Here is a 14,009-nt window from a genome sequence, read left to right on the forward strand (position 1 = left end):
TCAACTCCTTAGTTCAGCATGGAGGAACTGGGAAGGCACAGAGCTTGGCACGGTAGACAAACACTCACTTTGGGATCAATATGTAAGTGCTACTGCCACTTCCTACTCCTGTCATGCAAAAGCATACTGGAATCCCACATCAGTTTGAACTTCACACTTCGATCATTTAGAAAACAGAGTAACATTGTTGAATTATTCCTGTTAATTCTGTTTCCCAATACTCATGCACATGAAACCATGCATTTATGAAGAAGTTAACTATCACAGTTCATTTGTCCCTCCAGCTCTAACTATGCATACAAATAACAACCTTCAGAAAAAAAAAATTGGAATTTCTTCCTGCCAAACAAGATGATTCACAGCTTCTTAACTGGCTTACCAACTGGTTTTTTAAGTCGCTTTACCTATGGACCTCTGAAAATTTTGCAGCAGATGTGCTCAAATTATTTATGGATTCACTGCTACAGTGCAAATAAAACCCTGTTTACTCAATCACCTTTTGCATGGGCCTCAGTGCAGAACTGAAATTTCAGAAGTGTTCAGGATTGTGTGAATATCAGAGGGCACTTTACCATTGCCTTCAGATGAAGCAACGTCAACCAACACAGAACACTTCAAAGAACTCTCGACTTTGAGGTAAAAACAGCCCAGAAGACTAGAAGTTGCTGTCAGAGTACCAAATTAATCCAATCCCTGGATATGCATTAAAATCCTCTTTTCAAATTTCTACCACCCTTTGCTTTCTGATCTTTTCAACAGGACTTAGACTCCTAATCTGAAAATCTTGTCTTTAATTTCCTCTGTTGTAGAACAGCCACGCATATTCTGAAACAGGCCTGGAACTAGTTTATGCAAATTTCCATTATGAAACTCTGTAATTTAATTATTTTTCCCCTTCCATGCCACTGCTGTCAAGTGTGCAGATGGTACAAAATACCAGAGCTAACACAACAGGGGAGCACGAATGCCCGCACCGGGGCAATGCAGGATGGTCCCCGGCAGCTGGCTGGACAGAGCACCCTTGCTTCATTCCTTGGCCAGTGCCTACTGCCTTACGCCTTTTTTTACTAGATAATGAAATGAGCTTATTTGTCGTCTAAAACATTTCAGAATTCATTCTGTTCCACCATGTTTCTCACCCATGCAAATCCAGGTAGTTAATTGTCAATCAATACAGCAGACTTTGCTTTAAAGAATCTTAAAAATCAGCCCAGGCATTTGTTGTTGTGACCCTTGGGTATGAAATATGCCCTTTATTTCACTTTCTCCTCTCTGTTCCTTACTCAAATATCTTCTACAGCCAAGGCACCTATGAATAAGCAGTCAAGTTTTCAACCGGGTCCCAGGGAATTAGGCCAGCTCATCCTTTATGAACCACACAATCGCAAATTAGGACAACAAGTGAAGATGCTAATGAAACTGGCTGTAGCCCTGGTGTTCACTCAAAAACTCCTGTAGGGAGGGTATATCCTTTGAAAATGTAAGAGAAGATCAAAAGAACTTCAAAATTGTTCCTTAATGACAGAAGGAAATAAACCAGCATGGATCCAAGGGATAATTAACTGTGGTTGTAACACAGACATACCCCTTTGTAGGGATAGGATACAGGTATATTGCATGTGATAAAAAAGCTGCCAGACTGTCTTGCCCACACCAGGATTTAATTCCCAATCCGTACTCCTGCTCTCTCCAGCAAGGCCACCTGGAAGGCGCCAGCCATGGCCACCAGGCTGTGCTCACTCCTCCTCCTTCACTGCTGCCAAGGCTGAGCTCCAGCAGTGCAATGGTGAAGGGAAATGCTGGTGTGGATGGGGCCCAGGTTTGCACGTGCATATGAACTAGCACGTGAACTCAGGACACGGTGCCTCAAGTACCCCAGACGTTGATGGGAACAGCCCTTGGGCCTCAGTACCTCCAGCTTCACTGCAAGATGAGGGAACAAAGGTCAAGACATGGTTCCTCTGGCTTCCATTTATTCTTGGAGGGGGAGGGGAGACGGCTGTGAATGCAGGCTCAACACACCTACCTCTCTCTGCCTCCGCCTAAGCAGCTGTACTCCTTTCTTTGGAACTGTAAATGAGATGGCATGCACCTCTCCGGATGGGACATGCCATGAGCAAACTGCATTAGAAGCAGTTTCCACTTACCAGAAAAGTAAAGCAAACTACCGTGCACAATTCTCCATATAGACTTACTTAACTTCTAACCAGGTTACAGAGGAAGGAAGCTGCCCCATCCTAGCATCCTAGGTTAGGATCTGAGAAACCTGGATGGATGTCCGTTTCACCACACCTTTCTTACATTTTAGGCTCATTGCTGCCCTTACATCAACTCAGAACTTCTTTGTAGATGAAGTTAAACAACATCTCCTGGCTAGTGCACTACAAAGCTTTATTACAGTGACGGAAAACACAGACTCCTAAAATAGAGAGTATTAAGCCAGTATCACATCATCCAGAGCAAATCACCAACTCAAACACACAAATAGCCAGACAAGCAAAGAACAGGCACGACCATGCAAACCCTGTAAAGACCACATGCTGGACAGAAAAAAGTCTGGGAAAAGAAACCCTAGAGAACTTGACAAGTTTGGTACACTGCAGACCCAGCCCAGGCAAAGACCATCACCAAGCTTATCCAAGGCAGAAGAGTCCCTAGGCGCTCAGATGCTCTACGGCTGTGAGCAGCGAGTGCTACATCCTACTCTCAGCCCCTCCCCAACCCAGTTAGAGGAAAACCTGCTAAGTCCTCACCATTTGTAGGAGGACTTCAATACATCAGTATTTAACAGTGAATACATAAGCATGCCTCCCTCTTGGCACCTACACTCCACCAAAGAAGCTGTAAGGGTGTCAGAAACAAAAACAACCCCAAACAAGAATAAAACAGCAGAGACACTTAAGAGGGAGAGACTTCATGCAGCAGAATACACAAGGAGTTAATTAAGCTTTGACCTCAAGCACTTTAGCCAATGCCAGTGGTTGTAGGCAGGAGCATGTGATACCTCAGCAATGTACAGTACAGGACCAAGTGGAAGTTTTACTTTCCAGGAGAGAGGAGTCCCGAATCTGAGAGCCTGTGTTTCTGCCTCTTCCCAGAGAATTAACATCCAAATACTCTTTTGGAAAGACAGAATTGACATATAACCTCCAGCATTACCTCCTCAGGAGATGAGGCCCCACTGACGTCTACAGGGAACTGCTGTGGATATCCTCCATGGCTCAGCATCTCTTCATTTCCCTCTGCTGCTCCCACAGGAAACATTCATCAGGCTCTCAGCAGAGAATAATTTACAAATTTCTGAAATCACATATTTTCTGCTTTTGAGCACTGACTGCTCCCACAGTATGACTGCCCCATGGCAGCAAGACATTTATTTGCCAATGTCAAAGATCAAAGATCAATGTTGGTAATTTCTTTAAAACAAAAACAAAATTTCTTTAACAAACAAACAAAAAAAAATACAAAATCCAGTCACCTACCATTAAATAAGAGGGAATGATTTACCATGAGAGAGATTTGATTTTCCACGCTAGAAACTGCTTTCAATAGGAGGAAGGAACAACTACCATATATAAATTCTTCAATATATGAAAAGCGCTCCATGAAATATTTTGCTTCATCAAATATTTTGCTTTTTATCTTTCATAGATAGCCTCTTTTCTGTCTACAATGAAACCAGTGGGTGCCTGAAGATAGCATCATCTTATTCCATATACTGTGTTCAGTACACTATGAAATGAAAAGACTCAGCTTACTGCTCTCCTTACAGAAAGGACTGGATAAATACAGTTTTATTTGCATCAGTTAAAAAAGCATAATTTAGGTAGGTAAAAGCTATCTAAATTCAAGTTCTACTTACTTAAACAATGTATTATTAGCATTGAAAGAAGAGACACAAGATGTACGATGTTTCACTTTATCCTTGGCTAGTCAATCCTGAAAATCAGACTGGTTTATAAGGAATGATTTTATTATATGGTTAACAGTATTTTGCTGTCTAGAAGATGGAAACAGGCTCCTCAAATTAACTGAAAAGCATATGCTTCAAATACTTAATTTTCTGCTTCATTACCATTCATTTTTTAAACCCTGACATTTATGTGTGTTGTAATTAGATTTTAATGTATTGCTGCCACAAAAATTACATATGAAGAGAAGTGTATCAAAATAATACATTTTTAAATGGAGTAATTTCATAGAGTGTTTTTAAATTATATTTCACAACAATTAAATTACCCAGCAAGGTCCTTGAGCTTTCCGAATGCATTCCCTCTTACATCATAAAAAAGAAATTGCTGTCACTCAGCCAATCAAATTACGCATGCTATTTTAGATTTGCAAAGAAATTCAGTACTGACAAAGTGTGACAGTTCAAACTAACAGTGCCCTATGGATGCATCCTCCAGCTGTGTAACAGCTGCTCACATACAGCAAGTCAACACAGTATCTTGCATATAATCTTTAAAAATGTGTATTATAAACACAGAACTGCAGTTACTCTCAGATAATTTGACACAAAGTACAAGCCTCTCAGACAGACGTTCTTGGAATAAAGAAGAGTCTAAAATCCACTTGATATAGATGCTAAGCATGATTAAACACAGCATGAAAAGCATTCTAATTTTGGACCCAGCATACAGTAGATAGCTCGCTCTCTCTGCAAACAAACCCCTATGCCTTCAGAGAGGTTGGAAAGAAGGGATTACTTCCTACTTTTTGACCACTTGCACTTTTCCTGTGGAAAATGTGTTATAACCATATGCTGACATTTTTAAAGCTGCATACAAACAGTATGCAATTGCCATGACCTGGCATTCTGTAGTTCCACCATGCCCTTTAAAAGAGACGGGAACACATCAGAGAAATACCTGAATTCACTGCAGTGCAAATATTTGTCATGTTCCCTCAGTATTCCGAAAACATGCTTCTCTACCCACCTCTGCTTAAGGACGAAGGTTCAACAAATTCTAGACAAGCTCATCTAGCCAGAGAACTGCTTAATGAAAACTGTCTAAGGAACCGTGTGATCAGAAAGGACTTTCACATCTAATTTAAATGCTGATTTCATAGTGTTCTCCAGCAAAGTCATGCAAATAAAGCAGGAGCAGTTGGAAAGAGTTTCCAGAACTGATGAAGTAATTGGACCCAGCTAAGAAAAAAGAAATGCCTTAACTCAAGGACTTTTTCAAGATGGAAAGACCTCTTTGATCTTGCCAGCCCCACTCAGAAGTACTCAGATTAGGAACAATATTGTGATGGGCAAGATTGTGAAGCTGCATCACTTTCAGGCACTAGCTCACCAAAACAACTGTATCAGCGCCAGAGGATCAGTATAAGGTCTGTAAGACCTCTCCAAGTTTCAGATGGGGACTGAGAGACAACCTTTAATCTTTCTCAGTCCCCTTAGAGTGTTCACATAGCCCCTGCCCATTCCCTGCAGAAAGCCTGAAAGCTTCTCATATCCTGATTCCCATATATGCGCCTGCGTGCGCACGCACACACCTCTACACAAAATATATGAGGCTGTTAAAAAATTACTACGGTCCCAGTTTCTGGGAAACTCACCCTGGGTGCTCCCGCTGCAAGTCTCTGGAAGTCCACGTTTCACCACTATCCTCAGGCTTGGTACGACACTGGGGACCCAGAAGAAAGACACCACTTCCACCTGCTTCCCCCACAAGAAAACAAGTTGGTGACCACCTAATAGCAATCCAAAACACTCTCACTGGGTTTCTAGCAAGTTAGACTGCAACCAGCAAGTTACCAAAGCTCAGGTTCAGTACAGGCTCTTGCTTGTGCAAAGCTTAGGACAAAAATTCCCAACTAAAGTCACATTCTCACATCCATCACTCTACAAGTGACTAATACACCCAAAGCCCTCTCTGCTTCCACCTGATCAGTACCTAGTTCATAAGAGATGTATCACTATTAGCCCCCAAATGCCTAACTTTGTATCATGCTCTTATTCACTGGAGTAAATAAAAGGCAGGGGAATTTAATCTTTCCATGTAATAACTGAATTCTCCTCAGTACAGACCAGTATCTCCCCATATTATGATGTCCACAGATGAACAGATACCACAAGCTTACATCTGGCTCTCAGTTTATAATCAAAACGTTAAACAGAACTGGCCTTAAGTGTGATCCTTAAGAAGTATTACTGGTAGTATCTTTCTGTCTACCCTAATAACTGTTCTTGCAGTATCCATATATCGTTATCTCATTACATGAATCTCCACCTTCTTTATCTTCCATAAGAATTTCCTGTGAGACACGGTACCAAATACTTCATTTTCAGCAACCTGGATTAAGCCCACTGCATTGCCCTTCTCTAAGCGGTCAGTTATCTTACCATGGAAGGATATAAAATCAGTCTGACGCAGCCACCTATGACAAAACCATGTTGAATTTTATCCATTAGAACCATATTCTTGATTATTCTTTCTGTCAAAATTTGTTTTTGAAACCTTGCACCACACAACCAACATCACATAAGCAGGCTTTACAAAACCCTCCCCTCTGCCTCTTGTAAAGATACTGACTTTAATTTTTGTGAGCCTGAGGTTCCCACTCCCAAGCTGACAAATACAATGGAAATTCATGCTGGTACATTTGCAATCCTATACTCCTTCAGTACTTCGGGGTACAGATTATTTGTACTCCTTCATTTCCATCTCCATCTCATCACAATAAGCACGTAATTGTTTTGTTTCTTTGTTTCATCTTTTACCACCCCTTTGAAAACCACGCAGTGCCACCCTCCTAGACACTAACATTCACATACCCATGTTAATACCATTCTCATTGCAAACCACAGCAGAACAGGCCAAAAAACACAACCATGGTTTATTAATGATAATGACTAGACTGCCCAGGTTTTAATCCTCACACTCATATCCCGCTGAAGGCACCAAGTAAATTAAGTTTATCTGAAGCATGTACTCACTCCTGTTACTACCTGGTTTTGAACTCTGAGTTCATCTATTTTAACCAAACACTTCAGGTTTTGCAGAAAATATTCCATTTGATTACAAATTTCAACTTACTTGTTTTCTGACATAACATGCAATTTCCTGATTTGATGAAGTGGAGAGAATGACAATTTGGAATTTTATAGGAAAAAAAACAGCCATAAATTGTGGGAAAGAGAGAATGAGTTGTGCCTCTTCACAGGCAGTAAGTAACTCTGCTTTTGAAAATTGCAGTAACGACTACAGAAGGAGAAGAAAATAAAGATCATAAAGGGGAAATAATTTTAAACTTACTTCAAAGAACCGAGCCACAGTACTGAAAACCATGAACCCCACACACGCCTGCAGCAGACAGCAACATTCAACAGTCTGCAGTCTCAGACAACCGGAGAATGGCTTTTGGTTTCATTCACCCTGCCTTTGAATGAGCCATTACCAAAAAGAAAACGACTCTCCCAGCAGAAGCTTAGTTTGTAGAACTTACGTAAAGAGGTACTTCAGTGCAGGTCAGCTCCATTTTCACAGCATCTAGAAACAGAATAAACCAGTGGAATTACTACACACCCATCAGGAGGTATCGATATCGTTGTACTGCATTCATGTCTGCAAATAAATTCAACATCTTCCAGAATTAGGGGGGAAAAAGGATATTAAACTTAGCAACCATCCATTTGCCCCAGACTTCCCCGGAATGAGGAAACGCTGGTGTAACAGTGCTCATGTAAGGCTGGAGGAGGGCTGGCTGGTCTTAGTTAGCATGCTGTGTGCTTTTCACACAATGGTCACAGTAAACAAAACAGGTCAGGCTGAGCCCAGCTGCCCAGACATTCGTAGCTGCAGCAAATGAAGTAGTACAGATTTCAGCATTTCTTATCTCTAGAGGCAGAAACCAGAATTTGACCTCAAGATGTAGCTGCAGCAACTTTTACTCCACACCAATACCCAAGTGTCAGGTGCTAGTTTTTTACAACTTCATAGGAGATATGACCAAGACAGGTCACCTTAATTACCTTTAACAGCAAGCTACTGATACAAGTCACCACTGGAATTACCACAATTACAGTCAACGTAGCAACTCTGATTTCCATTATTATATTTCAAACTCACTAAATCTTCAAAGTTCATACTGTAAAAATATTATTGCTGTTAAATGAGAAAAAGCATACCAGAAGCAACACCACAGCTTCACAATAGCAAGGTGGGAACAACAACTGTGCACAAGTCTTCTACTTGCTCAAACAGACTCTGAAAAGAAGAGAATTTGTCTTAACAGGAGGCTGTCTCAGCTCAGATGTGGCCTTGTTTTTACAGCTGAACGGTTTCCAAGAACAACACAGTTGTGCAGCTCACTGCTTGTTAATGCATATGTACAGCCTGCTATGAGTCAGATAGGATTTGAGAAGTTCCCTGCCTACAAACTGCAGAAATTAAATGCACAGCTTCAATCAAAACCAAAAATTACCCACCCACCACCCCAGCACACACTTCTTTTAAACCACAAGTTTGCTAATACTGATCTCCTTGTGTCCGTCAATTCATCTACATTCACAAGTACCTACATTCTTACTGGTTTATTTCATCATAATTTCAAAACAGAAGGCAAAATCACTGGTCACAAATGTTCAGCCAAAAAAAGCACAATTTTTGCACTGAAAGAAAATGGTATTGAGACAAACACTACTGCAGCTAGCCTAGTCAGCAGTGAGTCCCAGACACTGGGTCTTCTGATGTTCTGTGGTAGGGGGAGGCATCCTGCAGCTGGCAGCAAGGCATCTCACTTTGACAGACTGAGACAATGCTCTGCAGTTTCCAGCAATAGCATCATGTACCCAACCTTAAAAGCAGCAGCATGGGAAGTGCAGTCCTGTTTCTACAAAAGAAAACTGGGTTACAAGAGAAAGTAAGAAACCATAACATTAATTCCTGTCATGTTTTAACCCCACCTGTCAACTCAGGCCCACACAGCCACTCTCTTGCCCCCCGCCGGTGGGATAGGGGAGAGAATTGAAAGGTGAAAAGTGAGAAAACTCGAGGATTGAGATAAAGACGCTTTAACAGGTAAAGCAAAAGCTGCACACACAAGAAAAGCAAAACAAGGAGTTCATCCACCAGTTCCCACCAGCAGGCAGGCATTCAGCCATCCCCAGGACAGCAGGGCTCCGTCACGTGTAACGGTTCCTTGGGAAGCCAAACGCCATCACTCTGAACATCCCCCACTTCCTTCACCTTCCCCCAGCTTTATATGCTGAGTGTGACATTCTATGTTACGGCACATCCCTTTGGCCAGCTGGGGTCAGCTGTGCCAGCTGTGCCCCCTCCCAGCTCCTCGTGCACCCCCAGACCACTCGCTGGTGGGTGGGAGGCAGAAGAGCCCTTGGCTCTGTGTCAGCCCTGCTCAGCAGTAACGAAAACACCCCTGTGTTATTAACACTGTTTTCATCACAAATCCAAAACATAGCCCCCAGACCAGCTACTATGAAGAAAATCAACTCTAACCCAGCCAAAACCAGTGCAATTCCACAGGGAGTACTTTAAGGTGGGGCTTTTGAAACCCGTCACCTTACAGAACAGATGAAGCATATTAGCTTCTATCCCAGACATGTCACCAACTCACAATTACTACCACACACAGATTACATGTATATATAGGGCATCCCTTCATGGTGGGCTGAAATGCGAGACATGCCAGCCAGCTGTTTTACACCACTGCTCTATCTGCTGTATAAAATCCTTTCACCTGCAATGGTTCTCCCTCTTTAAAGGAACACATCCAAGATGAACTCCACCATCTCTTCCACAAAAAGGTATGAACACATTCAAACCATTATGCCATACCAATAGAGTAAGACCTACTCCTCTTACTTCTGTCATATGACAATCTTGACTTCCAGAGCCTCAAGAGACATATCACAACATCTTCGGGCTCTGCAAGAATAAGGCAGGTATCCAGTCTAGCCTACCTATTGTACTGCAAGTGTGCACAAGAAGGTACAATTTAGTCCTTCTTTTGGGAGGACATCATTGCACCACAAGTACAATAAACTTTTTTTGTATTGGATAACACAAACACAACTCATTGGACAGGTGACACCAGCCTGACTTCAGTTCCCTTCACCCTTTGCTCGTGTCACACTGTGGATCCCCTGGGAGCTTGTGCATTCAGAAATACTACATACCCAGCTCAATACAGATCCTGAGTGGATAAAAAACTTGGAAGACTTAACTCATTTGAAGCAATCAATTTTTTCCAGCACTGACTAAAACCATGCTGAAATACAGTCAGTACTTCCAAGATGCACTCCCCTGACAAACCAGCTCATAACGGTGCTTCCTGGATACAAAAGTCTACCCTAATGGTACCCTTTTTGCTTCCTGCAGAAGAACCCATAAATGTCAACGCACAGCACTAGGCAACCTCTTCTGCTTTTCTCACAGTCTCAAGAGCGCTCATTGTTTAGAAAAAAGTTTTACACAAATGGCTCACATCTTTCCTCCATCTGAGGCTTACAGTAACTCATCCTGGCAGCTGGAAGTGGCTGGCTGGGAGGGGCAGGAAGAAGAAGAGGATGCACGCAGGGAGGAAATACTCAGCTCTGGCTACTGAGCAGCTCTTGTGCAACCTCTGTTTGAGAGTGAGGGACTGAGGGAGACACCATCACATGCACACTACTGCTCAACTCCTCTGTACAGCAAAGAACTGCTCAGCTCCCCAAAAGTCAGGGACCCCAGTGCTCAAGAGGTGCCACATAGACAACTGCTCATGGGTGCTGAGGAGCAGTCCTACTCCGCACGGCAAAGGGAAGGTCAAGCTGCCCAACATGATGAATACACACCACAGAGCAAAACCTGATCTCTTCCTCTGACACAGAAACCAGCAGGACAGGCATCTAACCACAGGTCCAGTTTCAGGTGTTGCCTACAAATATTGAGCTCATGCCATCAGCGGTAGCAGGATTCATCTATACAAATTAAAACCCCTTTTCAGCATCCAGTTTAGCAGTAAAATTAATGGAAGCATTTATTGTGATGTGCTGCAAACTGGGGAGACTTGCAGGGTATGTTTCAGAAAAGTAGTGGTAAATATACAAAAAAGAACAAAAGATCTTGAAAATAATTTTATTTAAGTAACTTTTTTTCAATCTACAATCTCCCTTTGAACTTAGTGACAAATTCTATTGCCAGTCTCCTGACCAGCTCAAGTTACTGAGATGAACATAAGCAAGTATTTTGTGTTTTGTCAACGACCCAAGACATTTCAATAATCCCTCCAACTTTTCCTCACCCAGTATTTTATTTATTGGTTGCCAATCATGGGACTCCCATGTATCAAATTTCTTTCAACATTACAAATTTTAGCATTTTATAGCATGTTTTCCCCAATTATCAAGACGTTAGAAGGGTCACAATAATTAAATAAACCAATGTAAAATAAAACCATCAGGTACTGACTCAACTGCATTTTAATGGAAAAGACATCAATTATCAAACTATTTTACTCCGTACACACTGAAGAAATTAGATAAGGGAAACCATTATCTAAATCTCAGAAAGCAGAAAAGCATTTCTACTGGTTGACAAAGTGACCCTTCATCCAACACTGTGACTACTAAGTGGCTGTACCAGCACTGACTATGTATCAGCATTTTTCTAAATGCAAAAGGAGACTTCCTGATCCTACAGCAACCTGGCTTACAACTCACAAGTTGACATTCTCCTCTTCACTGTAAATATAGCATATAACTGTGAGAGAGACAGAGAAGGTGAAGCCAGGGCTCTGGCTTTGGTGCTGCTCTGTGATCCAGCAGCCACTTGTATGGATATCACTCAACTCAAGGCTCCCCAGCTGTGGTAACAAGTCTCCATGGCTCGTTAAGCAGCACCAGACCACAGTTTGTGCAAGCCTTGCAAGTGGCTGTGAAGTACAAGCAGTGGTATAAAATACATACTTCTCCATATATCAGTTCAAACAAAACACAAGGTCTTTGGACCCTGTTCCCTGCATTCTCCTTTCAGACCATAATCCCACACCTCTGTGCCATGGATCACTGCCTCTGTTTCATAAATCGTCAAACAACTGGCTGAAAGTCAAAACTGTCAAGCTATGTAAATAAACTTTCAAGGACGCTTTGCAGGTTCCTCAGAATTCAGTTCTTCCTTTTTTAATTACATTTATTTTTGGTGATAGTCACATTGAAACTCATGTCTATAAAACACTGAGAATTACAGTCTTATTACCACCATCAAGGCAAGCACATTGAATTTGTATTTCTGATCAACGGGAGCAAGAGGAAAGCAAGGGTGCATCCCACCCAGAGGCCACTGGAAGGTAGGCAAGAATCCCCAGATTCTTTTTTAAAGCATCATTTGTGATGCTTTAAAATCTAACATCTTTGTCTAAGCAAAATGTCTTCTGCATTGCAGAAGTCTAGCAACACATGTATATTGAGATGTCTTCTACCAAGCTCTCTTCCACTGGGTGACTGTATTACACGTCACCATTATCACTGTTCTATTACTTTTTACTGTGCAATAGTCCATAGGAAGCATCTGCTATGTCAACCCACAGGATAACCTCTAAGATGGATACAAAGTATTGTACATACATAACTCTTCAAAACCAGTGAGATTCCAGTGGCCAGCAGCTTCCACTAATAATGTTCGGCCCACTTCTTCCTCTCAACAAGCACAGCAACTGAATCAAACTGTATTTCTGAATTTACAGATTCCATCTGAGTTGCATTATGCACGTAAACCCAAAGGCTCACTCACAGCTTCCCAAGCACTAGGAACTGCGCTGCACAGCTATCCAGTCTAACATGGTAGAGAACATTCTTTGACATGCAGATCCTTGCTCTGGACCTGATTAAAAGACCTTGGAAGAATTAAATGAAAGGAAAAAAGTAGGAGGCTGAAAATAACACACAATTACTACATTTCCCCCCCCCCCCCCCACTGGAAGCTGCTTCTATGAATATCAGAAGCATATCTAATCACCTTTTAGTGATTAGAGTTTTACACCTTTACAGATAAAGATCACATCAAGAACCTTCATTTTTACACTTGGCTCTCCTGAACATCTAGGGCATGGGGAATAGGGAGGGGACAAAGCAAAACCCTCTGCTAGCAGCTTCACAAGCACATTTGTTTACTGCCTTCTAACATTATTCAAACTGAGAGGTAAAATAAACCCTTGCCTATTAAATTTATAATGAAACGGCTTGCACTAGTGTTGATTACTACACCACACATTTAGCTGCTCTTGAAGAAAGTGAACAGAAGAAATTAAGCTAAACACCTTTAAAATAGCTGTCTTTTCAACAATTTAGAACAAAAAGAAACTTAACTCTTCCTCCAGAACACATCGCCCCATTCATGGCTATTGTATTTCTTTAATTTGTTAAAACCACAGCCATTTTATGCTTCTTAGCAGGGAAAATATTCAAGCAGTCTCCAAAAAAGAGTAACATTTTTTAACCTTTTAAAAATAGATTTGGGTTCTAAAACACAAAAACAACTCTAGAAAAATGCCTCTTAGACAGAAGCCTGCTCCTGAGGTTGGAAAAATGTATTCTTTATGCATTCCTGCATTAACATTCTTCATGTAGCATTTTCATTTCAAGTAAAAATCAAATGGGGCTCTAGAATTTAGAAACCTTAGACATGTGGGTTATACATTACTGAAAGACAAAACTAGAACCAAATGTACATGTAAAGTCACTACAACAAAATAAAATCTGTATGATACCATTGCATCACCTCCTTTGCTCCTACTAATGCCTGTTTTGACTGAGATAGGAGCCTTCTAATGATGAATTTTTGTATGGCTTTTAGAATTTTCTACTCCCTAGTTTAGTGAAGCCATGACACCAGCGCAAAAGCAAACTCTTAAGAAAGAGTTCATACAGCACAGTTGTACAGCTTACTAATAAGGTAGCAAAGAAGTGGACCAGAAACGTTTGGTCCTACAAATGCATTCAAAAGCATGATGATGCTTCATCATCCCTCAGGCTTGGCCATCCACCAAACTGCTATAAC

General features: G+C 41.5%; 1 protein-coding gene across 7 annotated transcripts in view; it reads right to left on the reverse strand.

The window, feature by feature from the left end:
* ARHGEF28 (Rho guanine nucleotide exchange factor 28) overlaps positions 1-14,009 on the reverse strand; it is a 196,749-nt gene that overhangs the window by 180,177 nt on the left and 2,563 nt on the right. For 2 of the 7 annotated variants that reach the window (XM_080372219.1, XM_080372223.1), the window contains exons 2-3: positions 8,141-8,219; positions 7,459-7,502 (exon numbers count right to left, since the gene is read on the reverse strand). In XM_080372219.1, the coding sequence (XP_080228345.1) occupies positions 7,459-7,491 (33 nt within the window). In that variant the 5' untranslated portion in view covers positions 7,492-7,502; positions 8,141-8,219. The other 5 variants (XM_080372224.1, XM_080372217.1, XM_080372220.1 and 2 more) reach the window with 5 other exon arrangements.

This window comes from Falco punctatus, assembly GCF_963210335.1.
Source record: "Falco punctatus genome assembly, chromosome: Z".
Lineage (NCBI taxonomy): Eukaryota > Metazoa > Chordata > Aves > Falconiformes > Falconidae > Falco > Falco punctatus.